Source organism: Callithrix jacchus, chromosome 10 (genome assembly GCF_049354715.1).
Source record: "Callithrix jacchus isolate 240 chromosome 10, calJac240_pri, whole genome shotgun sequence".
NCBI lineage: Eukaryota > Metazoa > Chordata > Mammalia > Primates > Cebidae > Callithrix > Callithrix jacchus.
The window spans coordinates 54,004,825-54,031,043 of record NC_133511.1 but is presented as its reverse complement, the minus strand read 5'-3'; the positions used below and the strand labels follow the sequence as shown (position 1 = coordinate 54,031,043).

At 39.1% G+C, this 26,219-nt stretch overlaps 2 protein-coding genes across 4 annotated transcripts in view; one reads left to right on the top strand and one right to left on the bottom strand.

The window, feature by feature from the left end:
• Window positions 1–20,356, top strand: part of EED (embryonic ectoderm development) — a 37,125-nt gene extending 16,769 nt beyond the window's left edge. The window contains exons 7-13 of one of the 3 annotated variants that reach the window (XM_002754724.7): window positions 4,374–4,465; window positions 6,612–6,745; window positions 9,260–9,365; window positions 10,914–10,988; window positions 18,631–18,789; window positions 19,540–19,613; window positions 20,016–20,356. In XM_002754724.7, the coding sequence (XP_002754770.1) occupies window positions 4,374–4,465; window positions 6,612–6,745; window positions 9,260–9,365; window positions 10,914–10,988; window positions 18,631–18,789; window positions 19,540–19,613; window positions 20,016–20,142 (767 nt within the window). In that variant the 3' untranslated portion in view covers window positions 20,143–20,356. The remainder of the gene's footprint in view (window positions 1–4,373; window positions 4,466–6,611; window positions 6,746–9,259; window positions 9,366–10,913; window positions 10,989–18,630; window positions 18,790–19,539; window positions 19,614–20,015) is intronic. The other 2 variants (XM_002754725.7, XR_013523178.1) reach the window with 2 other exon arrangements.
• On the bottom strand, window positions 2,375–2,868 carry LOC100411817 (high mobility group protein HMG-I/HMG-Y-like). The gene has a single exon (XM_078340010.1). The coding sequence runs from the start codon at window positions 2,762–2,764 to the stop codon at window positions 2,480–2,482; it is 285 nt and encodes a 94-aa protein (XP_078196136.1). The 5' UTR covers window positions 2,765–2,868; the 3' UTR covers window positions 2,375–2,479.
• Window positions 20,357–26,219: the final 5,863 nt, after the last annotated feature.

The following is a 26,219-nucleotide window of genomic DNA, read 5'->3' as shown; positions in this document are numbered from 1 at the left end:
AGGGACCAGAATAATCTTCCTTGACTCCATGTTTTGCCTTCTGGGCATGCTGGGTGTGAGGTTTGGGCCCCAAAGGCCTTGGGCAGCCCCATCTTTATGGGTTTGCCAAGTGCAGCCCACATAGCATCTTATGAGTTGAAGTTGGGTGCCTGCAGCTCTCGAAGGTTGGCAGTGTGCCCTGGTAGCTCAGCAGTTTCTGGGATTTGGGGGATGGCTTTTTCCCTATGGCTCCACCAGGTATTGCTATAGTGGGAACTGTTTGGTGGCTTGCCCTTGTAAAAAGTTTCTGCCTGGAGCTCCAGGCTCTTTGTGATGTCTTTTGAAATCTAGATAGAGGAAGCCCTGCCTCTGCAGTTCCTATATTCTCTGCATCTGCAGACTTAAGATTTGCTGTTTGTACCTTCGGAAGCTATGGCCTAAGCCACACCTGAGACCCCTCAAGCTAACCTGGGGTGACCACAGAGGACTGCCTTGGAATAGGGGGAGAAAAAGTGCTGAGGTGGCCCTGGACAGTGAATGTAGGGGTCCCACAGGTGCTACTCTGGAAACCTTGCCCTCAAGCTCCTAGCTATGTCTTGAAGATCTCTGAAATGCCTTTGGGGTCATTATCCCATTGTCTTGGTGAATAGACCCTGGCTTCTATTCCCTATTAATCTCCGTAACAATTAGTCACCTAGTCACATTCTTAATATTCTCTCCCAAACATGTTTTTCTATTTTATGTATTTTTTGAAGAGACAGGGACTTGCTATGTTGCCCAGGCTGGTCTTGAACTTCTGGGCTCAGATGATCCTTCCACCTCAGCCTTCCAGAGCATTGGGATGACAGGTGTGAGCCACCACACCCAGCCTGCTTTTTTATTCTTTACATGGCCAGTCTGAGAGTTTACAAATTTTTCTGTTGTGCTTTCCTTTTTAATTATAAATTTCACCTTTAGATCATTTCTCTCTCATTTTACGGTAAACAGCCAGAAGAAGCCATGCATCACTGTGAATGCCTTGATGCTCAGATATTTCTTCTGCCAGCTATTGGATTCATTGCTGTTAAATTCTGCCTTTCTCAAAGTTGTAGGACATGGACACAGTCCTGCCAAGTTCTTCACAACTGTATGGCAAGGATGGCTTTTATTTTATTTTATTTTTCCAGAAAAGGATATTTTTTATTCAAGTAACTGCAAATAGGAAACCAGAGAGGGAGCCTCAGGCTGGGACAAATCATGGCTACCCCTCCCGGACAGAGCAGGGGGAGGAGGTGGCCCCTACACCCTTTGTGGTTGATTCGGACCCCCTTGCTCACTCTTCCTGCAGCATCCAAGGGGCAGGCCCCCACCTTCCCTGGGACTGGGGTAGTCGGTCACCCAGCCTGCCATGCCCCAGCCCCTCTTCCCCATGAAGAGTATCTTGGGGTAGGGTATTGTGGGCAGAACAGGAGGCATTGAGGATGAACATTTGGTGCTGATAGCAGCAGCAATGGTGGATGTCAAAGAATGGAACATTGAACAAAAAACAACTGTCCAGAGGTAGTTTGTGAACAGAGGAAAAATGGAACCAGAACCTTGGGGGACAGGGAGGAGCAGGAGGGTTGGGAATGGGCAGGGTGAGCTCCTTGTTATTGGTGCCCCATCTGAGGAGGGAGAAATGGCCTAGTGGCAGAAGCAAAGTGGGGTAGGGGGAGCAGCTCCAGCCCATCTCAGGTGGTAGCCACAGTGCTCATGGGCCTCACCTGGACAATAAATGACTGCATCTCCGTCACCACAGTATATACTCAGATCCCAGGCAGAGGGCCAGGGGACTGGGACCACAGTGAAAAGGGTGTAGGGGACTCATACCCCTCCTGCCTTCTTCTAGCCAAAGGGGGCTATCCGACCTAGTGTAGGGACTAGGGAAGGTGGGGAAGGATGAAAGGTGAGAGCTCTATGTGGTGACAAAGACAGTTTGGCTGGGGAAACTTTGGGGGCCAGCACCCCCCTCCATTGGCCACACCTGCTGCTGCCAGGGCAGTAGAGTAGGGCGTGCCAGGATGAGATGGGCTTGGGCCCCTTTTAAGGCCAAGGGAACCCTCCCAGGCCCCACTATGGGAAGCCAGAGGAAACAGTAGAGGAGCAGAGAGGGCACCCCCAAACCAAAAGCCCAGAGAGCAATGTCCCCATCACCAAGAGAGTGGGGATACAGCAGGTGCAGGGTGCGGCTAAGTGAGATGTTAGCCTTGTCCAGGTGGGCATGTGAGTATGCATGGGTGGGCGGGGGAGCTGGGAACTGAGGCCAGGGGAAAACTGCTCCCCACTCAGCCCATGGGGGCCCTGCAGCGGCTGGTGTGCTGTGTAGTGTGGTGGTGAGGGCACAGGTGGAAGATGGGGGTGGCGGCCGGAGGTGGTGGTGATGGTGGGCCTGGTGAAGGGGCGGGGGCGGTGGGAGCGGAGCAAAGCTATCCAGTCCCAGAAGAAAGCTGCTCCTCCAGTGAGGAGCAGGCGGCAGGCACAGTCACTGCTCCTCTTCCGAGGACTCCTGTGAGATGCCCTCCTCTTCCTCCTCCAGTTTTTTGGGTCTGCCCCTTGGTTTCCTTCCTGGAGTTGTGGTTTTCTGGGTCTTGGCAGCGCCCTTGTTTTTGCTTCCCTTTGGTCGGCCCCGAGGTCTCTTAGGTGTTGGCACTTCACTGGGCTCCTTCAGAGGCTGCTTGCGTGGCCTGCCCTGGCCCCACTTCTCAGTGCCGTCCTTTTCCTGCTTGGAGGCCAAGGGCTGGCTGGACTTTGAGCTCGATTTGCTCATCTTCCCTTCTCTAAGGAGCAGGTGGAAGAGTGATGTCTGGGATGGCCTTCTTGGAGCCGCACCAGCGCCAGAAATAGCCCCGGCTTGGAGTCCCAATTAGAGGAGCGCAGCACCCGGATGGCTTTTATTTATTGCTTAATTTTTTTGAGGCAAGGTCTGACTCTTGTCACCCAGCCTGGAGTACAGTGGCACAACCGTTGCCTCCTGGGCTTAGGCTGTCCTTCCACATCAGCCTCCTGAGTAGCTAGGACTACCGGTGCACACCACCACACCTGGCTAACTAAAGACAGGGTTGGTCTGTGTCACCCAGGCTGGTGTGCACTGTGGTGTGATCATAATTCACTGTATGCCAAAACTCCTAGGCTCCAGTGATCCTCTTGCCTTAGCTCCCCTTAGCTAGGACTATAGGTACATGCCACCACATTTGGCTAATTTATTTTTTGTAGGGATGGAGTCTCACTTTGTTGCCCAGGCTGGTCTCAAATTCCTGGCCTCAAGTAGATCCTTCAGCCTCAGCCTCAAAGTGCTGGGATTATAGGGATGAGCCATCACACCCTGCCAACAAGGATAGCTTTTATTGCATTTTCCAGTACCTTCTTATTTCTGTCTGAGACCTCACTGAATGGTCTTTACTGTTCATTATTATACCAACATTCTGATTACAACCACTTAAGTAATCCCTAAGAAGATAAAGCCTCTCCCTGTAGCTTTTGTCTTTTTAGCCCTCACTGGAACTAGCATCAGTGCTCCATTCACAACAATTCAGGGTTATTCTAGCCTGCTTCTCCAGATTCTTCCAGCCTCTCCTCATTACCCAGTTCCAAAGTCTTTTTCACATTTTCAGGTATTCATAGCATAGTCCCATTTCTCAGTACCACCATTCTGTCTCGGTCTATTTTATGCTGCGATAACAGAATACTATACACTAGGTGACTAATGGATTCATTCATTCTTTTCTTTCTTGTTTCTCAGGCTTTACTAATTTTTAAATTTTTTTGTTGAGATAGGGTCTTGCTGTATTGCTAGGACTAGTCTCAAACTCCTGGGCTCAAGCACTTCTCCCATCTTGGCCTTCTGAAGTGCTGGGTTTACAAGCGTTAGCCACTGTGCCTGGCCGGGTGATTTATAATGAACAAAAATCTATTTGGCTCATGATGTGGACACTGGAAAGTCCAAGAACATGGTGCCGGCATTTGGTGAGAGCCTTCATACTGAATCGTCTCATTGCAAAAGGGCAGGAGAGGGTGTGAGGAAGCAAGAGATTGAATTTATAGTCTCGGGCCCCTTTATAATAATTATTAATCCATTTGTGAGTATAGAGCCCTCATGATCTAAATACTTCCCATTTGGCCCTAGCTCACACCACTATTGCATTGGGAATTGACTTTGTAGCATATGCTCTTGGGGGGACCTATTCAAAGTATAGCACTTACCTAACTAATTCTATATGTAATGTAAATATTTTAAGTTGCTATGTAGTATGGATTCCATTTTTAGGCTTTACTGTGCATAGCTTACATCTAGATTTTAGTAGTTTTTCTTTCACAAGATGTTGAAAGTTCATAGTAAATAAAAAACATTCATCTAATTTTTGTATGTTTATTACTAGATCATGCTTTACGATTATGGAATATCCAAACGGACACTCTGGTGGCAATATTTGGAGGCGTAGAAGGGCACAGAGATGAAGTTCTAAGTGCTGTAAGTTGAAAACTGCAGGGCAGTGACTTTCAGGTTTATATAGCTGTGAACAGTCTGCATGGCACTCTTTTCCTTATGATAAGAAAGCATGCTTGTTTCATAGAGCCTGTTAGGCAGACATTCACTTATATTTGACATGTAAGATTTTAATTCTCCAGATGAAGGAATAAAACAAGACCATATTATATCTATTTTTAAAATTCCTTGCCCTTTATACCAGTCCCTGGATTCTCATGAGAGTAGTATGATCTTGCTCCTTTCCTCTTCATCTAAAATCACCAAGTTAATGTTTGTTTTGCTGTGTTTGAGTTATTAAAGAAAAAAAATTAAACTATGTAGCCATTAAAAAGAGCTTTTCCATCTTTACTTTGAAGTTGAAACATAAGTTTTCTGCTTTTTTGCACTGTTTTATTATGCTGTCACTGTTTTAGGTAACTTGTTTCCACTCTTTGGGTGGCATGGTATAATGCAAGACCAATAGTTAATTTTGTTTAAAGATAAACAAATACCACCTTTATATTGATGTATTATAATCCATTGGTCTTTTATACAAGTGTTTTTATGAAGGCTTCAGATTTTAACATTATTTTAGCATATGTTTCATGTTTAGCTCATTTAATTCCTTAAGTAATTTCACACCTCTTAGTTTTTTTTCCATTAAATTAAGTAAAGGGGCACCATATTTTACAGCATATAGCATTTTAATTGAAGGTACTAAAATATTGCTGTGTTGGAGTTTGGATTCCTTTGTGAGACCCATACGTTCCTTGGAATTCCCTGTTAACTTAGATTTTCTAAAACTTGCAGTAGCATTCTGCATCTGGCTTTATGTGTATAAAAACTAAGTGAACTGTTATTAAGAACTCCAAATTAGCAGTATTGTCTCTAAGGATGTCTTCTTGCTGTTGACATTGAGGTAAATAGAAGTAGCACGTCTGTGAATTCAATAAACATCAAGTCTAAAGTTCTTAGGCTCTTCTAAAGTGGTGCTCATAATTCAAAGGTTGGATTAACATATAATATCTAGGTTAGTAAGGAAAATATATTCCTTCAATAGAACTCTCTACTGTCATTTCTTAGAATGAGAACAGCAAACAGTATATAGCTCGTCTGTGTAATACAGGGTTCACTAATAGTTGGTTAGCTGTGAGATTTTTTTTTTTCTTTTTCTTTTTTTTTTTTTTTTTTTTTTTGAGACGGAGTTTCGCTCTTGTTACCCAGGCTGGAGTGCAATGGCGCAATCTCGGCTCACCGCAACCTCCGCCTCCTGGGCTCAGGCAATTCTCCTGCCTCAGCCTCCCGAGTAGCTGGGATTACAGGCATGCGCCACCATGCCCAGCTAATTTTTTGTATTTTTAGTAGAGACGGGGTTTCACCATGTTGACCTGGATGGTCTCAATCTCTTGACCTTGTGATCCACCCGTCTCGGCCTCCCTAAGTGCTGGGATTACAGGCGTGAGCCACCGCGCCCGGCCCGAGATTTTTTTCTTTACTTATTATGTGCCTTTTGTTAAATTAAATAGCATCTCTGGGCCTCATTGTCTGCCTATGAAATGAGGTTGTTATAATAGATAGATGCCTGTTAAAAATTAGCAAACAGCAAATGAGAAAAGTTAAAATCTGTTGTTTTATTAGACTTTAAAAAATTCACTTAAAAGGAAACTCTAAAAGTAATTAACTTTGAAATGTTTTGACTTAAAAGTATAGATAAAGTACAGTGTCAGCTCTTTAAGGATTCATGTATTTTCACATGCAGATGTCAGTTTCATTGGTTGGTCAGGGTTGGACAAGAAAAGTAATACCACTATTCAGCTCTTTGTGTGATAGAATAATTATTTTACCTTAATGTTCAATTTACCTTCAAAATAAGAAAAATATTTAAGTGTATTTGATTAGATAAAATTAAGTAATTTTTTCTTGATTTACACATTGTAAATGCTCATATATTCCACTGGTGACAAACTAATTGAAGCTGTAAATCTTGAAAGTAGTAAACTCTGATTTATGGCCTATTTAGATGAAACCCAAAATGTAGTTTGTATTTTGATCTGAAACAAAGTTTTCACTATGTTGCACATCAGGTGTAAATTGGAGAAATATAATTTGGAACTGTAATTTATATACAGCTTTTTCATTTTATATACAGGATTATGATCTTTTGGGTGAAAAAATAATGTCTTGTGGTATGGATCACTCTCTTAAACTTTGGAGGATCAATTCAAAGAGAATGATGAATGCAATTAAGGAATCTTATGATTATAATCCAAATAAAACTAACAGGTAACTACTGTGGTATTCAAAACAATTTGCCATGTTGTGCTGTTGAATATATATTTTATTTTTCCCCCAAAATTGCTATATAAGCCCCCAACATTGAGTTTAGAAGACCTTCTTTTAACTTTAGGGTGTAATTTACATATCATAAAATTCCATGAAAACCCTTTAAGAAGTCCTTTATTTGCAGTGTTTGTGGCTTAATTTTCAAAATCCCCTTTAAATTGTATTGTCATCTTAACTTAGTAGCACATTTTACTTATTTCTATTTTGATATGCATATGCTTGGCCTTTTAAGTTATACATGTAAAAGTTTTAAATCACTTAAGCTTATTATGGACTAGGGAGAGTGAAGGACACTTTAGAATAATGTTAGATTAACTTTTTTTTAAACGATACTTGCATTCAAGATGGTAAACCACAGTTTTAAAAAATGGAGTTCTTAGCTGTAATTCATGATGATACTTTTCTCTGAATGATCTCACTTCATTAAATGGAGAGAATTCAAATGCAGGAGCCTCGCTTCATGGTACTGTAGGTTGGGGAGTTTTGGTAGTTTTCTTAATGTATTTTTGAAATGTCTCAATTCTTAATGCAGTAACTGTCTTTAGAATCTTATCAGGCTGTCATTAACACTTTCACTATAAACATTGTATGTCTGCATGTTAACTTTGTTGGTACTTCTGTTTTAGCAAAAAGTTAAGAGTTCATTTTCTGGTTATCAAGCCAGATTGTTAATAGATTATTAAATTTGTCAGCATCAGTAAATATTTCAGTGCTCTAACATTCATCAGACCTAAGTGCCCTTTAAGAATTATTGCAGATTTTAAGTTTCTCCTTTAAAATGCCAGGAGCTAGTAGTACAATGTTAAATTTATATTTTTAGGTTAGTTTCTAGATGTCTGGAATAAATACAAACTATTTCACAGCTTTAAAAAAATAACAGTTATGCTCTTTTTTTCTTTGAGAGAGTTTTGGCCATACAATTATAATATGTACTTGGATAAAAAGCAATTAATTATAGCAGAGTTAAGAATTTATATCAGATCACCAATAACATTTTAGTGTTTTAACAAATATTCCAGAATTTGAATTGGAAGGATTTTTTTGAGTTGATGCAATCCAGTGTTCTTTTTACATATCTGAGGGAAAAGGTAGAGAGGACATAATAAGAATTACCTAAGACAACTAACTCATGGCATATTATACAGTTATTTCAGATTTAAAACTGAGTGGATTAGGAATGTTAAGTACACTATTAATTAAATAACTCCAGAATTAATAGCAGCTTGTTTTGTTTATTGTCACAAATATCTCTGATAAAAACAGTGGTGCCAGTTAGTTTCCTAAATACAGAAATTATTTGGAAAAGTCCTAGGAAATTTTATTTATTTATTTATTTTTTGAGATGGATTTTTTTCTGTCTTGTTGCCCAGGCTGGACTGCAATGGCGTGATCTTGGCTCACTACAACCTCTACCTCTTAGGTTCAAGCAATTTTCCTGCCTCAGCCTGCTGAGTAGCTGGGATTGTAGGCATATGCCACCACACCTAGCTAATTTTGTATTTTTAATAGTGATGAGGTTTCTCTATGCTGGTCAGGCTGGTCTCGAATTCCCAACCTCAGGTGATCTGCCCACCACGTCCTCCCAAAGTGTTGGGATTCCAGGCGCGAGCCACTGTGCTTGGCTTATATGTTTATTTTTTCTGAGATGGAGTTTCACTCTTGTCGCCCGGGCTGGAGTCCAGTGGCGTGATCTTGGCTCACTGTAACCTGCCTCCCGGGTTCAAGTGAGTTTCCTGGCTCAGCCTCCTGAGTAGCTGGGATTACAGGCGCCTGCCAGAGATAATTTTATTTTTAGTAGAGATGGGGTTTCACCATGTTGGCTAGGCGTTCTCAAACTCCTGACCTCAGATGATCCACCCACCTTGGCCTTACAGGCGTGAGCCACTGCACCCAGCCCCATCTAAGAAATTTTAAATTCCCATAAGGTATCATTTTCAGAAATTATTGCTCAAGGGAGGACTCTCATCTAGACTTATCTTCAGCAGACTTTGGAATGATGTTTAGTTGTTCCTGGAAAGATGACTCTTTTTTGAAGTAGTGTAGATAAGTTGACTTTCATAAACTATTAATGCTTAATTTTAAGTTCTGAGTAGGTAGCTTAGTATATTTTCTGTGAGAAACTGATCAGGTCTTTATTATTGGTTAGGATACCCAGAATCGAAGTGATTAATTTTGGGTTAAATATAGTTAAAGGCAGGAAACTACAATGTTTATAAATGAAGTATCTATCATAGGATGAAATTAAACTTAAGTAATTGATAATGGAAAAAAATAAAAGTGGAATGAGACTTTGGCTTTCAATAAATAGATAAGGTGATCATTTATGGAGGAACACAGAGTAATTAATAGTCTTACATTCTGTTTTTCCAAGTTTTATAAATCCAAAAATGAAAACGAGTATGATTCTACTATAATTTTTTCTTTTAACTTTTTACATTTCCATTCTTCCTTCAGGCCATTTATTTCTCAGAAAATCCATTTTCCTGATTTTTCTACCAGAGACATACATAGGAATTATGTTGATTGTGTGCGATGGTTAGGCGATTTGATACTTTCTAAGGTATGGTAACTGCAGTTAAGCTGTACTTCCATCGTGTGTGTGTGTGTGTGTGTGTGTGTGTCTGTGTGCGTGTGTGTGTGTGTGTGTGTTGGAACTTGGTAGGGAGTTTACGTAGTTCAGTAAATTGAATTGCAGATGGGAAATTGTCTTTTTTTTAAGTCTCATATTTGGTATATTTAGAAATTTGTTTTAAGGATAAAATATGTCATTGAATTATAATTCTTTGTGCTCCAGTAAGATGAGTAGTTTTGTAAGGTGATAGTGTTCTCTGATATTCAGTATTGTTACAAGATAACTAGTAACTAAAGCCCACAGAGTTGTCTGTTGTTTTTTTGTATCTCTGTGACTATTTTAGTAAAATTTTATTTACAAAAACAGGTGGCTGGAGTTGGCTTATGGGCTAGTTTGCCAACCCCTACTCCTGTTGATGGATTTAAACAGTTGCTTCTTGACTTATGATGGGATTACATCCTGATAAACCCATCATAAGTTGAAAATGCATTTAATATACCTAACCTACTGAATATCATAGCTTGGCCCAGCCTACCTTAAATGTGCTCAGAATTAGCCTACAGTTAGGCAAAATTAGCTGACCCAAAGTCTCATTTAAGTAGTGTTGAATATCTCACATACTGCATACTGCTAGCCCAGGAAAAGATCAGAATTCAAAATTCCAAGTACCTCAAAATTGCAACTGTTTTGTACCATTAAGGTAAAGTTGAAAAATTGTAAATCAGAGCATTGTAAGTTAGGGGCCATCTATGTGTGTGTTTTTGTGTCTGTGTGTGTGTGTGTGTGTGTGTGTACGTGTGTCTGTATTTTTTTTTTAGCTGATAATTTAGAGAAGCATTGGTGATGTAACAAGAACATTTAGGATTATCAAATTTGGTAAAATTGCTGTCCGGTTTCTTTTCTTGATGTGAATTTCAGGCTACTTCACATTTTCTTGGGCAGAGCCTGATTTACTTTTTTCTTGGCTTTATGTGTAAACTGTTTTTTCTTTTTTCTTTAAACTTTTGACCTTCAAATAATTTGATTCATAGGAAGTTTCAAAGATTGTGCAGAGAGGTCCCATATGATCTTTGCCCAGAATCCAAAGGTTATATGTTACATAACTGTAATACAATATCAAATCCAGAAAATTGACACTGGTACAATATGTGTGTATAGTGTTAATGTCATTTTATCACGTGAATTTTGTCATTTCAAGAATAGTAGTTTGGGACCTTTTAAGATTGTTTTTTTTTTTTTCCACTCAAACCCTTGACATCTATCCAAGTTGTTGCCTATATCAGTAGTTCTCCCTTTTTATTGCTGAGTAGTATTCCATGGTATGGATTACTATAGTTTATTTAACTACCTATAGTAGAGCGTTTTGGTCATTTCCAGTTTTGGGCTATTGCAAATAAAGCTGCTAGTGAACAGTTGTGTACAGGTTTTTGTGTGGACTTAAGTTTTCATTTCTCTGGGTGAATGCCTAGGAGGGCAATTGCTGGGTCATGGTTAAGTTTGTTTAGTTTTTTAAGAAACTGCCAAACTATTTTCCAGAGTGGCCGTGCCATTTTACATTCCCACCAGCAATGTATGAGAGATCCAGTGTCTCCGAATCTTCGCCAGCATTTGGTATTGTCATTATTTTTTATTTTAGCTGTTCTGATAGGTGTGTAGTGATATCTCATCGTGGTCTTAATTTGCATTTCCCTGATGGCTAGTGATGTTGAACATCTTTTTCATGTGCTTATTTACCATTTGTATATCCTTTTTGGTGATGTCTCTTCATATCTTTTGCTCATTTTCTAATTGGATTGGTTTTTTGTTGTTGTTGTTTTTAACTGTTGAGTTTTGAATATATTCTAAATACGAATCCTGTATCAGATACATAGTTTGCACATACTTCCTTTCAGTCTGTAGCTTGTCTTTTCATCCTAACAGGGTCTTTCTCAGCAAATAATTTTTAATTTTTATTAAGTCCAGGATATTGATTTTTAAAAATTATTTTATGGATTATGCTTTTGATGTTGTGCCTAAGAACTCCTTATCAAGCCATAGACCTTGTCATTTCAAGAATGGTACAGTCTGGGACCTTTTAAGATTGTTTTTTTCCACTCAGACCCTTGAGATCCATCCAAATTATTGCCTGTATCAGTAGTTCTCCTTTTTTATTGCTGAGTAGTATTCCATGATATAGATTACCATAGTTTATTTAACTATCTATGGTAGGACATTTTGGTCATTTCTATTTCTCTTGTAAAAGTTTTATACTGCTATGTGTTACATTAAATGTATAATCCATTTTGAGTTGATTTCCTTATGAAGGTATGAGGTTTAGTTTGAAGTTCATTTTTCCCCTGTAGATACTCAGTTCCATCAGCATTTGTTGAAAGACTATTCTTTCACCATTGAATTACTTTTGCACCTCTGTCAGAAATTGTTTGGCTGCACTTAGGTGGGGCTGTTTCTGTTTTTCCTGTTCTTTCATTGATCTGTATATCTGTCCCTCCACCAGTACTACATTGTAGCTCTATAATTATTCTTGAAATCTGATCGATTTCTCCTACCTTTATTTTTTTCATAATTGTTTTTAGCTATTTTAATTCTTTTGCCTTTCTGTATAAATTTTAGAATAATCTTTTCTGCATTTATAAAAGTCTTGCTGGGAATTTTTTTGAGAAGGAAGTTTTGACTGGAATTGTATTAAACCTGTATATATAATTTTGAGGAGAAATTAATATCATTGTGCTGAGTCTTCTAATCCACGACTGGTATGTCTCTTCATTTATTTACATCTTCTTTGACTTTGATCATCAGCATTTTATAGTCGTTAGCATGAGTCCTGTTTTTGCTGTTAGATTTATACCTAAGTATTTTTTAGCAATTGTAAATTGTTTTGTATCTTTAATTTCCATTTTTTTGTGTTCATAACAAATATATAGAAAGAGAATTGATTTTTCCTTATTGATCTTGCATCCCGTGACCTAACTAGACTACTTATTCAAGGTGTGTTTTGCGGTTTTTCTTTGTAGACTATCTTGTAATCTGCAAATGAGGACAGTTTTATTTCTTCCTTTGTAATCTATATGCTTTTTCTTTCTTTCTTTTTTTTTGCTTATCTCAGTGGTGAACTTTAAGTCCTGTATTGAATAGCAGTGTTAAGAACAGATATGCTTGACTTGTCAGTCTTTTTTTTTTTTTTTTTTTTTTTGGTAGATGTTCTCTATCAAGTTGGGAAAGTTGAGAACTGCTTCTTGTTTCTAAATTTTTGAGAGCTTTTTCATGAATCGTGTTTTGTCAAATGCCTTTTCTTCATCAGTTATATGATCATGTGGTTTTTCTTCTGTTGCCTGTTTAATGTAGTGGATTATATTGATTGGTTTTCTGAATATTGATCCAGCCTTGGAACCCTGGAATACATTCTACTTGATCATCCTGTGTAATTTTTTTGTGTATTGCTGAGTTGTGTTTGCTAATATTTTGTTAAGGATTGTTCTGTCTGTATTCATGAGGTATGATACAGGTCTGAACTCTCTTTGGTACCATTTTTTATGGTTTTGATATTAGCAATACTGGCTTTATAAAATGAATTGTCAAATGATCTGTTTCCCATTTTCCAGAAGAGATTGTGCAAAATTAGTGTTACTTTTTTTTTTTTTTTTTTTTTTTTTTGGAGACAGAGTCTTACTCTGTTTCCCAGACTGGAGTGCAGTGGCATGAGCTCTGCTCACTGCAACCCCTGCCTCCTGGGTTCAAGCGATTCTCATGCCTCGGCCTTCCAAGTAGCTGGGCTTACAGGCGTGTCCCACGCCCAGCTTGTATTTTTTAGTAGAGATGAGGTTTCACCATGTTGGCCAGCCTGGTCTCAAACTCCTGGCTTCAAGTGATCTGCCTGCCTAGGCCTCCCAAAGTGCTGGGATTACAGGTGTGAGCCACTGCCTGGCTAGTGTTACTTTATAATGAAGTTCATTAACTTAATAGTTACAGGGCTATTCAAATTAACTACCTTTATATTGGGTCATATTGGGTGAGCTGTAATAGTTTGTGTTGTTTGAGGAATTGGTAGATCCCATCTAAGGTAAAATCTATGTGTACAGAGTTATTTGTAGTATCCCCTTATTATCCTTTCAATATCTGCTGGGTCTGTAGTGATAACCCATGTTTCTTTCTTTTTTTTTCTTTTGAGACAGGGTCTTGGTCAGTCTTGCTAGAGGTTTCTGAATTTTATTGATCTTCTCAGAGAACCAGCTTTTTGTTGTCGTTTTGTAAATGTTATTGATATCTTCTCTTTTGTCTGCTGTTGGTTTATTTTGCTCAACTTTTACCAGTTTCTTAAGATGGCAGCTTTGATTTTTAAGAATTTATTTTATGGCTCTATCTTAGATATGTTTGATGGGAGCTTGAAAAGAATGTGTATTCTGTTGGATGGAATGTGTTATATAAGTGTTTATTAGATACTCTTGGTTGATGATGATGTTGAATTCTTCTTTATCCTTGTTTGTTCTCTGTCTACTGTTTTATCAACCATTGAGAGATAGGTGTTAAAATCTTTAGCTACAATGTAGATTTTTCTGTTTCTCCTTTCAGTTCTGTCATGTTTTGCAGTTCGTGAGAATGTTGGTGCATTCACATTTAGTATTCCTATGTCTTTGGAGTTGACTCTTTTATCATTACATAGTCTCTTTAAAACTCTTACTTTTAATCTATGTTTATTATCATTAAGTTTCTTATAGATGATATTAGTTGGCTCATATATTTTTTTAATCTACTCTGTTTCTTTTAGTTGGTGTATTTAGACCAACTGATTTAAGCCTTAATATCAGTTATTAAGTCTGTCACTTTTCTTTTTGTCTTTTTCATTTCTCTCTGAGTTTTTCCCCCCTAACCTCCTGGGTTACATGAACAGTTTTTAGAATTCCAATTTATTTATAGTAACTCATTAGTCTACTGTATATCATCAGCATTTACAATTTTTTTTTTCCTCCAGAAATAAAGTCTCCCTCAGTCACCCAGCCTGGAGTGCAGTGGCATAGTCCCATGACAGTCCCTTCAGACAGTCATAGCTCTCTGAGGCCTCAAACTTCTGGGCTCAAGCAGTCTTCCTGCCTCAGCCTCCCAAGTAGCTAGGACTATAGACATGCAACACTATGCTTAGCCAATTTAATTTTTGTAGAGGTGGGGATTTTACTGTGTTGCTCAGGCTGGTCTTAAACTCCTGGCCTCAAGTGATTCCCCTGTGTTAGCCTCCCAAAGCACTGAGATTATAGGCACAAGCCAATGCACCCAGTTGGCATTTTTACCAATCTGAGTGAAATTTTTGCTTCCTTCCCTTTACATCACTGTGTTCTTCTTCATTTATAATTGTCTTAAATATTTATTTATATTTGAGAACCATATCAGTTTTTTTTTTTGCTTCAACCATCAAACATGATTTAGAAAACCCAAGAGGAAAAGGAGAGCATTGTATTAACTCATTTTGCATTTTCTATTGTTCTTCCTTACTGATAAATTTCAAATCTCATTAATTTTCAGTTTCGAAAACTTCCTTTAGCCATTGCTTTAGAGCAGTTCTGCTGTTAACAGATTCTCCTAGTTTTTCTTTATCTGAGCATGGCTCATTTCTTCTTTATTCCTGAGGGATGTATTCACTGAATATATGATCCTGGCTTCACAGTTATTTTCTTTCATCACTTGACAGATGTTTTGCTCCATCTTTGGAGCAAAATGTCCTAACTCTACTGGGCCTCCATAATTTCTGATGAGAAATTTGCTGTCATTGAAATTGTTTGTCCCCTGTAGGTAAGATGTTGTTACAGCTTTCAGGATTTTTTTCTTTGCTTTTGGTTTTCAAATTGAGCATGAGTATATTTAGTTTGAGGTTTGAGTGTAATATGACTTTATGTGGATTTCTTTGGGTTTATCTTGTTTGGGGTTCACTGACATTCTTGAATCTGTAATAGATTTATGTTTTGTCCCAGGTTTGGAAAGTTTTCAGCCCTGCTCTCTTACCGTATTTTGGGATTCTGATTATATGAATGTTACATCTTTTGTTTGGTCCCTAGGACTGTCTTTTTTCTTTTTTGTTCAGATTGGATAATTCCTTCCCTCCCTCCCTTCCTTCCCTTTTCTTTCTTGTTTCGCTCTTGTTGCTAAGGCTGAAGTGCAATAGCACAATCTCGGCTCACCACAACCTCCGCCTCCCAGGTTCAGGAGATTCTCCTACGTCAGCCTCCTGAGCAGCTGGGATTACAGGGATTCGTCATCACGCCTGGCTAATTTTGTATTTTTAGTAGAGATGGGGTTTCTCTATGTTGGTCAGGCTGATCTTGAACTCCCAACCTCAGGTGATCTACCCGCCTTGGCCTCTCAAAGTACTGGGAATACAGGTATGAACCACTGCGCTTGGCCAGATTGGGTAATTTCTATTGTACTTTCTTTAAAAGAATTTACTGACTCTTGACTCTCTCCTCTTTTGGTATTGAGCCCATCAACTGAGTTTTTTATTTGAGTTATAATAGTATTTTTTAGTTCTAAAACTTCCAGTTCATTCATTCTTGTTACCTTCTCTTTCTTTGCTGAGACTTGTTTTCTGTTTACATGTGTTTGTGGTCATCGAAGCATTTTTATGATTCCTGCATTAAATCTATGTCAGATCTGACATCCGTGTTATGTCAGTGTTGATATCTGTTGATTGTCTTTTTAAAGTTGGTATTTCTGGTTCTTAGTATGAAGAGTGATTTTCTAAATGAAACTTGAGTATTTTGGATATTATGAGTCTGGACCTTATTTAGGTCTTCTCTTAGAGCAGGCTTTTTCTGATACCTTTTCAGCTAGGGAAGGGAAGCGCATTGTGTTGTGAGTGCCAGGTCAAGGTGGAAGTCCAGGTTCCCCACTTGGTTGACTTGGTTTGGTGCTTCATTACTGCTGAGTATGGGAGTTAAGGGTCTCCATACGCCTCAGCTGATACCACCCCAGCTGGGAAGGGCCAGGATGCCTAATTACTGCTCCCTTAGTGGTCTCCATTAGCAGTGTGGATAGTTGGTGGTGGCCTTACCAACAAGTGGTTATGAATGTCCTAACTCTACTGGGCCTCCTCTGATACCACAGTAGCCCGAGAGGAGGAGGAGGTCACCCCATTGCTACAAGAGGTATAGGGAGAGTTATGGGGTAGGCACTTGGGGTGCTTTGTTACAATCTGAAGATGGGTTTTCACTGGGCTTTTGCTGGTTCAGGTAGAGATGGGCCACAGATTTTTCTAGGGTGTTTGGCTGGAGTAGAGCATTTTTGTCTGAAAATTTTGTCTTGCTAGGCTGCCACTTTTTTTGATTCTTTGGCTAGAAAGAGCAGGCTTTTGTTGTTGTTCTTAACTCATTAGAATTTCTGAGTTTCTGGCTTTTCTCGCATCCAGTCTGGAATACATAAGGCAAAAGAAAACCCAGGAAACTCAACGGTTATCGTTTATGTTCCAAGGCTTCTAACTTGTTTGCCTTTTCTCTACCTTTCCGAGTCTTATATTGCTTGATATATGATACTCAGACTTTTAAGTGGATGGATGGGGAAAAATATGTCTACTCCATTGTTCTGGCAGCAAAAGTAAAAAGCCAGTAACTTTTTAAAATTTCTACTCTTCGAACTTCATCAGATCACTGGAAAGGATTTCTGAATTTTAGGTGGTAGGTGGAACTGAAATATATTGGTAGTCTGAAATCTGGCTCTGCATCAGAATCACTAGGAGAACATTAGAAAAACAGATTTCCTAGACCTCACCTTCAGAAATTCTAAATCTGGGACAAAGCCCTGGGAATTGGTAGTTCTAAAAAGCTCTCTAGGTAATTTTTAAGTGCAGCCATCCACTAGCTCTGGAAACATCTTTCTACATCACTTTGCTTTAGTTTTTCCATCCAGGGACTACTCCAGTACTTTTAACCACTGGTTAGTATGAAGCACTTGAAGAGCTATTTTATAGTTCTTCTGCTTTGGCTTTCTCTTAGAGACTCTGAATCAGTAGCAGCTGAGATGAGTCTTTCGAGAAAACTCTATAGGTTGTTGATCCAGTTTTGCATTTAGCCAAGAGTCATCACACTAGGTGGTTTCTGATGTGCTTTACAGTTAAAAACTTGTATGACAGATGTCATATAGCACTAGGATTTCAAAAGTCTAAATAAAAAGTGTAGAGAAGAAAAAAAATGTGTTGTGTCCTCCCTGATCTTCAAGTGGCCATACTATTAAATTATTCAAATGCCTGTGAATCCCACAGGGCTGACACCTGTGACTATATTACGTAGGCTGTTCAGTAAAACTCTAGGGGGCACTGTTGGCACTGTTCAGTTACACCGGGATTTCTGAATCCCGGTGCTGTCTTGTTTAGGCCAGATAATTCTTTATTTGTAGGGGGTTTCCTGTGCATTATAAGATGTTTAGTAGCATCTCGGGCCTCTAATCATTAGAGCACAGCACGTTGCCAAATGTTCCTTAGTGGGCAAACTACTGACCTAGACGGTAATATGAATAGTACCCACAGTTTTACAATTTTTTCTCATTGTATTCTTTACCACTTACTGCTTAAATGTGTGTATACAAATCTGATTTTATAGGGTAGGAAAAATATAACTTTGAAGCCTATTTCAAATCCTATCCCCATATCAGTGTCTTTATGTTAAACCACTGCTTTACTTGCCTTTGATTGTCCTATTTATAACCTGAGTTCTAAGGGCATTTATGTGAGTTCATTAACTTTCCTAAGATACCTGTTGAGTACCTACTGTGTGGCACAGATACTGGATAAGGATTAATCGTTAATAAGGTAAAGGAAACCACCTGTGATTAGAAGTGAACTGGGAAACTGAATTGGGAAAAATGAAACTAGTGAAGTAAGGGCCAGATTAACGCTGGATTATGAAAAGCCATGTATTCTAATTCTCTGTGTTTGTAATTGTATCTTTGGTATAAAACACTTCAAGTCTCTGGGTGTCAGAGTTTCTAGAGTTGAACTTGGTCTAACTTGGAAGAGAAATGTTGGCTTCCAAAATGGATATTCCAGACAAGGTGATTCTTTTGCATCAACGAATTCTGTTGATGATCAGATTTCTTGTCCTTAAGTGTGGTTATTGACTGTAAATATAAATGAATGCATATTACTGTACTTGATAGCTGAATTAACCAGGTTCTGAGAGCTGTGAATTCCAAAACAATAGTAGAGAAGAACCTTGTTTTTACTTTGTAAGATTCAGTTCCACATTAATATTTCTTTTTCTCATTTATCTCTCTGTTTCAGTCTTGTGAAAATGCCATTGTGTGCTGGAAACCTGGAAAGATGGAAGATGATATAGATAAAATTAAACCCAGTGAGTCTAATGTGACTATTCTTGGGCGATTTGATTACAGCCAGTGTGACATTTGGTACATGAGGTTTTCTATGGATTTCTGGCAAAAGGTACTAATGTACTTTTATATTTTGAAATGATCTCACTTATGAAAGACCATTGTAATTCTAGCTTTTTCTGTTGTGTCCATGTTCTGTTTCCTTTACAAATCTATCCTGATGTTCTGTATTGATGACTTTGTCCTTTGATGTTATTCATTCTACTTTTGTGACTCTGCATATGATCTGCAGTGCTTACTTTAAAATGAAATTGGCAGTTGGGTATCAGTGGTGGAAATGAGGTGTTTATCTTCCATAACATAAACATTACCATAACATTAATAAGACTTAATGTTTTAGTAATTAGATTATTAATCTATATATATAACTTTTTCCTAGAGAAAAGTTCAGAATCGAAGATAGATAAAATACTACCTAAAAATTTAAAGTTATTGTTAGGATTTTGTGGTAACAAATTACCTGGGTATTTTTCTGTAAGAAAACTTTGGAAGAGCTTTCCACAGCTTTTGCTGTAATTCTTGAAGGCAGAAGAAAAAGTAAGTACTATGCCAACAATGTAAATTTGTAAAGCCCTTCATAAGTTTGCAAAATGCCTTCTTATTTGCTCAAGACACTTGAGATGTATTAATTGCTCTTATCTCTGTTTACAAATCAGGAGTATAAGACCCACAGAAATAGTCAAGAGTACAGAGGCTAGAACTGAGCTTTTTCTGAAATAAGAAAGATGTCTGAGGATTCCTCGAATTACCTAGAACCTGGTAATTTTATTAATTTAATGTTTTTAAAAATATGTTTATACAGATGCTTGCATTGGGCAATCAAGTTGGCAAACTTTATGTTTGGGATTTAGAAGTAGAAGATCCTCATAAAGCTAAGTAAGTATTTGGAAATTTCTGTTCAGAATTTCAGCCCTTTTCTCCACAACTGTGTGCCAGTGCAGAGAAGATAGTTTATATCTGCAGTGCCATCCTTAAGTCATTTTTAACATTTACTGCTTTCTGAGTTAAAGTTATTCTTTTTATTCCAATAAATTTTTGTTTTTCCTGAGTACCTTGGTGACGAGTTCTCTTTTTATACAAGCTATATAGTGCCTGTTGAGCTTGTAAGATATCCACATTTTATAAAATGTGAGACTGAGCTTTTAGTGAAATATATCCTGGTTTTAAATGCTTTTTGTATGACTAAGAACATCTGCTTATTTTCTAATCTGCTGTTTTAGGGTAGCCACTGATGATGTTATGTGTGGTCTTTAACCTGTTGTCATGTTTTTTCCCTAGATGTACAACACTGACTCATCATAAATGTGGTGCTGCTATTCGACAAACCAGTTTTAGCAGGGATAGCAGCATTCTTATAGCTGTTTGTGATGATGCCAGTATTTGGCGCTGGGATCGACTTCGATAAAATACTTTTGCCTAATCAAAATTAGAGTGTGTTTGTTGTCTGTGTAAAATAGAATTAATGTATCTTGTTAGTAAGGACATGTAGAGCCTTTAGAGTTGTCTTTCAGCATTCAATCAGGCTGAGCTGAATGTAGTGATGTTTACATTGTTTACATTCTTTGTACTGTCTTCCTGCTCAGACTCTACTGCTTTTAATAAAAATTTATTTTTGTAAAGCTTTGTGTTTAGTTATTTCATTGTGATAAAAAAACAAGTTGAAAGAAATAAAATTATGCCTTTTTATAATGCTTGGTTTTTGTAGTTCTCTTAACCAGAGAAAGCTTTGTAATACAGAGATTAAGTATAGGCTGTAGAAATATACTGAATTCATATCTTGGCTCTGCTACCATGTGACCTTGGATAAACAGCTTCTCATTGCATGGCTTCTTGTGTATAAAACAGGGATAACAATACTTGCCTCGGTTATTGTGAGGATCAAATGATTCGATATGTGTGAGGCAGAACAGAGGCAGTTAGAGCATTTGACATATAATAAGCCCCAAATATATTTTAAGTGTTTATAAGTATTGGCGATTATATTTCCTTTGGTTATATATTTTTAAATGATGTCTTATATAATAGTTTCACAAGTAATATTTAAAATTCTATAGAGTTAGAACCTATGGTAATGTTTATAACCTTTCTTTATAGTGGAAAAAAAATATTACTGCCATTAGATTTGCAAAAAGGCTGTTGGTAACCTTAGAGGAGATACCATTAGTGCAAAGGAGGGAAGGATACAGAAGCTTAAATACAGTGGGTTGGATCATGAAAGAGATGGCAAGTATGCCCATGTAGTGAGTTGTTGCCTCTTTTCTAGAAGGATGTTACTAAGAGAGATTAAGTAGATTAAGATCATAAGATTGGGAATAGTTGGTTATTTTGTCTCCAACATAAGGAACAGTGCATTTATTTGTGGGCAGAAATTCCCTAAAGAGTGAAGACCAAGATCACATGTGGAGGGGTTAACCTGAAGCAGAGGAGTGAATGATCATAAAAGCCTTAGCTTTAAGGTTGGAGGTAAAATCAGGTGAGCCAGAGAAAAATACAAAAGACTGAATTTTGTCAAGATTTTAAAAAGATTCATGAACCTTGTTTCTATAAATCTGTATATTTTTAAAGTTTGGTTTTGATATCTTGTACCATATTTGACACTGCCCCTTTTTGAGCTGTCTCTGAAGTATAGTTTACTTCATTGATAATAGTATAGTGCTTAAGTCTGAATAAACAGGAAAACTGACTTTGACCGTCTTGGTCCAGTGGACCCTTTGTTTTTTAGAAATTTTAATAGGAACTTTAAGAAGTAAAGCTTTATAGCAAGTAAATTCTTACGTACAAACTTCATAAAAGACAAGGAATACTGTCATATCCTTTTAGCAAAATAAGATTGCCCAGGTTCTTGTTGCAAAATAATGCATGATGAAATCCTTCCTGTTGCATGATTAATTGGGTGAGAATATTATCTTTCCTTTTGGTTCTTAGAAATGTATTATTCACAACTCCAATCTTTGTTGTGAATTTGAGGTTTAATTTTTTTTTTTTTTTTGAGACAGTCTCACTCTGTTGCCCAGTCTGGAGTGTAGTGGTGCAGTCTCAGCTCACTGAAGCCTCCACCTCCCAGGCTCGAGTGATTCTCCTATTTCATTCTCCCAAGTAGCTCGTATTATAGGTGTGTGCCATCACGCCCAGATAATTTTTGTATTTTTAGTAGAGATGGGGTTTCACCCTGTTGGCCAGGCTGGAATGTTGAGTGTTAAAGCTAGTGCAGATAATGAAAGGTTCAGGAGTGAGAACTCACAGGCTAGTTATCAGGTACATTCTTTTTTTTGAGATGGAGTTTTGTTCTTGTTACCCAGGCCAGAGTGCAATGGTGCGATCTCGGCTTACCGCAACCTCTGCCTCCTGGGTTCAAGCCATTCTCCTACCTCAGCCTCCCGAGTAGCTGGGACTACAGGCGCGCGCCACCATGCCCAGCTAATTTTTGTATTTTTAGTAGAGACGGGGTTTCACCTTGTTGACCAGGATGGTCTTGATCTCTTGACCTCGTGATCCACCTGCCTCGGCCTCCCAAAGTGCTGGGATTGTAGGCGTGAGCCACCGCGCCCAGCCCAGCTACATTCTTTATACTCTGTTTTTGCCCTCTCTCCTTTCCCTGAAATACTGAGGAAGTAACATCTCTTTTCCTAATGGATGTTATCTGGAGGCCCCCAGTCGCCAGTTATCTCATTAACTTACAAAAACACATCTTTTTCACTCAAGTGATCTCAATGGTCTTAAAAGTTGTATCGGGAAATGGAAATCAAGAAGAAATTACATGTACATTGTGATGCTTCATACATGTATATACATTGTAGAATGAGCAGATTGGACTAATGTATCCATCACTTTGTTCCTCATCTTAAAGGAAGAGCCTTCAACTTTACACTATTAGATGTTACGTGTTGACTTGTCACACATGGCCTTGTTGAGTTGAGCAACATTAATTTCCTCTTTACCTATTTTGTTGGAAGTTGTTATGAAAAGGTGTTAATTTTGTCAAATGCTTTTTCTCCATCTATTGTGATAATGTCTAGTTTTTGTCCTTCATTCTGTTAATAGGGCAGATCACATTTATTGATTTGCATATGTTCAAACATCTTTGCATCCCAGGGATAAATGCCATGTGGATGATTCTTTTAATATATTGCTGAAGATGATGGTTTGCTAGTATTTTGTTGAGTATTTTTGCATCTGCATTCATCAGGGGTATTGTTTCTGCTAATGTCCTTGGTCTGGTTTTGGTATCAGGCCAATACTGGTCTTGTAAGATAAGTTTGGAAGTATTCCCTCCTCTTCATTTTTGGGAAGAATGTGAAGGTTGGTGCTAACTCTTTATTTTTTTTTTTTTTTGAGATGGAGTCTCGCTCTGTCACCCAGGTTGGAGTACAGTAGCATAATCTTGGCTCACTGCAACTTTTCCCCCCACCCGGGTTCAAGCAGTTCTCCTGCCTCAGCCTCCTGAGAAGCTGGGATTATAGGCATGTGCCACCATGCCTGGCTAATTTTTTCTTTTTAGTAGAGACAGGGTTTCTCCATGTTGGTCAGGCTGGTATTGAACTCCCGACCTCAGGTGATCTGCCTGCTTTGGCCTCCCAAAGTGCTGGGATCACAGGTGTGAGCCACCTAGCCTAGCCGGTATTAATTCTTTAAATGTTTAGTAGAAACAGAAAAGCCCGGGCCGTGCGCGGTGGCTCACGCCTGTAATCCCAGCACTTTGGGAGGCTGAGGCGAGTGGATCACGAGATCAAAAGATCGAGACCATCTTGGTCAACATAGTGAAACCCCGTCTCTATTAAAAGTGCAGAAAATTAGCTGGGCATGGTGGCGTGTGCCTGTAGTCCCAGCTACTCAGGAGGCTCAGGCAGTAGAATTGCCTGAACCCAGGAGGCGGAGGTTGCGGTGGGCCCAGATTGCGCCATTGCACTCCAGCCTGGGTAACAAGAGCGACACTCCGTCTCAAAAAAAAAGAAAAGAAAAGAAACAGAAAAGCCCAGTCGGGCTTTTCTTTGATTGAACACTGTGTGTTAACAGTTGTAATATTTCCTCTTTCATTTCTGATTTGAGTCCTTTTTTTCTTAATAAGTGTTGCTAAGGGTTTGTCAATTTTGTTTAGCTTTTTTTTTCTTTTATTTTTGTTTTCTATTTCATTTTCTTTCTGCTGTGATCTTTATTTCCTTCCTTCTACTAACTTGAGGTTTAGTTTGTTCTTTTTCTAGCTACTTAAGATGTCGAGGTTTAGGCTGTTGGTTTGAGATCTTTTTTAAAGCAGGAATTTAATGCTGTAAACTTCCCTCTTAAAACTGCTTTTGCTACAACTTATAAGTTTTGACATGTTGTGTTTCCATTTTCATTTGTCTCAAGATAGCTTTATATGTTGTTAGAGTTGGGGGTCTCACTATGTTGTTCAGGCTAAGAGCTCAGTGGCTATTCGCAGGTGCAGTTACAGCTCTCACTGCAGCCTTGCACTCCTGGACCCAAGTGATCCTACTGCCTCAGCCTCCCACTGTAGGCGTACGACTGTAGGCATACATCACTGTGCCAAGCTTTCAAGAGATCTTTACATTTCTCTTTAGTTTCCTCTTTGACCCAGTAATTGTCAAGTATATTTCTTACACAGTGTCTCCACCTTGATGATTTTATACACACAAGAGACGGACAAAGAGGAATGTGCTTAGACATACTAAGAAAGAGGTGAGTCTGCAGCACTATCACAAGGGCGAGCAAATACTGAGAGGGACTGCTGAGGAAATGGTCCCCATCAGTGACTCTCAGGTGAGATTAGGGGGCCTTGGGTTTCAGCACAGCCTGGGCAATTGGAATGCAGGGCTCCTAAGATTCCATGACACCCCACCTTCTAATTCTGTTATTGTAACTGCAGATGGTTACCTGGAATGCCGGTTGCTAACCTCCCTCACTCTTGTAGAGTCAGAGCTACAGGCAGTGCCTTTGATGCTGAGCTCTGGTATCCTAAACTCTGTTTTGGCGATTAAGTGCTGTGGGGTGTTAATCAAGTTCTTCTTAACCGTAAGTCAACCATTCCAGCTGTTGTCATCCCTCAGTGCTGACTAAACCTATTTGATTTCACTTGTTTTTGACCCATCATGTGTTTTGGTTTCTTCTCCCTAGTCCCTGTTATACCTCTTCTGCCACCAACGACAGCATGTGGTATCTGCTGGACATTTATCCAGGGAGAGGGCAGAAATGAACATCCTATAAATCAACCAGGAATTGTGCTTGTAAAAGTAATTCTCTTGTGAGGTTTATTGCCGAGTTTAAAATGAGGAAACTGAAGCCTGCATGAGGCGTGGGGTTTTACAGGGAGGGAAGGCGTTCTGATTGCCTGTGGACAAACTGGACATGGACGTGGCAACCTGCTATTGGTAGGCAGGCAGGATTTCTGGTGAGCAGGCTAGGTGCCGAGTGCCGAGCTTAGTGCTAAATTCAGACGGGATTACCAAGGCGGTGCTAGGTGCTGGGTGCAGAGCTTAGTGCTGAGTGCAGAGGGGATTTCCAAGGTGGAGCTAGATGATGGGCGTATTCCGGTGACATAATTTTCAGGCAGGGAGAGGGATGGGCGTGTCCAAGCTCCTGGCAAGTCAACTGGCCTTACAGTGCTCCCAGCTGGCAGAGAGCCAACAGCAGTTCCAAGACCTCAGAGAAAATTCTTGTAAGTCAAGCTACTGTCTACTCTCTGGCCAAGCAACTGAAGAGATACAGTAAGTCCTATAGATTCATCATCACAAAAGTGATGACTAAGTGCCTGCTTCTCTCTGAGATACTGAATGGTCCCTTCATCTAAATTAATTCCATCCTTTCCTTAGTTCTAGGAAAATAGAAATGGGTATTTTAACTTCATTGTGTTAAGGATGGAAAATGGAGGCACGATGTGTTTAACAACTCTTCCACGTTAGCAGTCTGGTGTGAGGTGGGACTAGAGTTAAAATCCTACTCACTGACTCTCACACAGGCACAGAAGCACTTACTTTCCTCAGCAAAAGGCTATATCACATTTACGAGAATCCTCTCTGTGCCCTGTAAGATCCTGCAGACAAATAACTTGTAGTCTGTTGGTAAATGTCTGGGACCAAAGAACTGCCATTCAGTTTAAGCTTCTTTGAGGCCCATTAGGCAAATCTCTGTTCTGAGGACCCTGGGGGAAACATGGTGACAGTACAGAGTACCTGCTCCAAAGAGCTTAAAGAGGAGACTGCTCCTAATGGTAAGTATGGCATCTATACGTGAGGGCATCAAGAGCAGGAAGTACCCTGGTGAGAGAGAAGTCCTGCTTCCTGGGGCACAGACTCTTATTTTAAAGAGGAAGAAAGACTGCCCATTAGACATTGTGGAGGTCACACTGTAGTGTGTGGAGTAATGTAATAATCATAGAAATAAAGTACACAAAATATGTAATGTGCATGAATCATCCAGAAACCATCCCCCTTACCCTGAACCCAGAAAAATTGTCTTCCATGAAACCGGATGCTGGTGCCAAAAAGGTTG

Coding starts and splice junctions, on each gene's coding strand:
- LOC100411817 (XM_078340010.1), bottom strand. CDS start 2,764: ATGAGCAAATCGAGCTCAAAGTCCAGCCAGCCCTTGGCCTCCAAGCAG.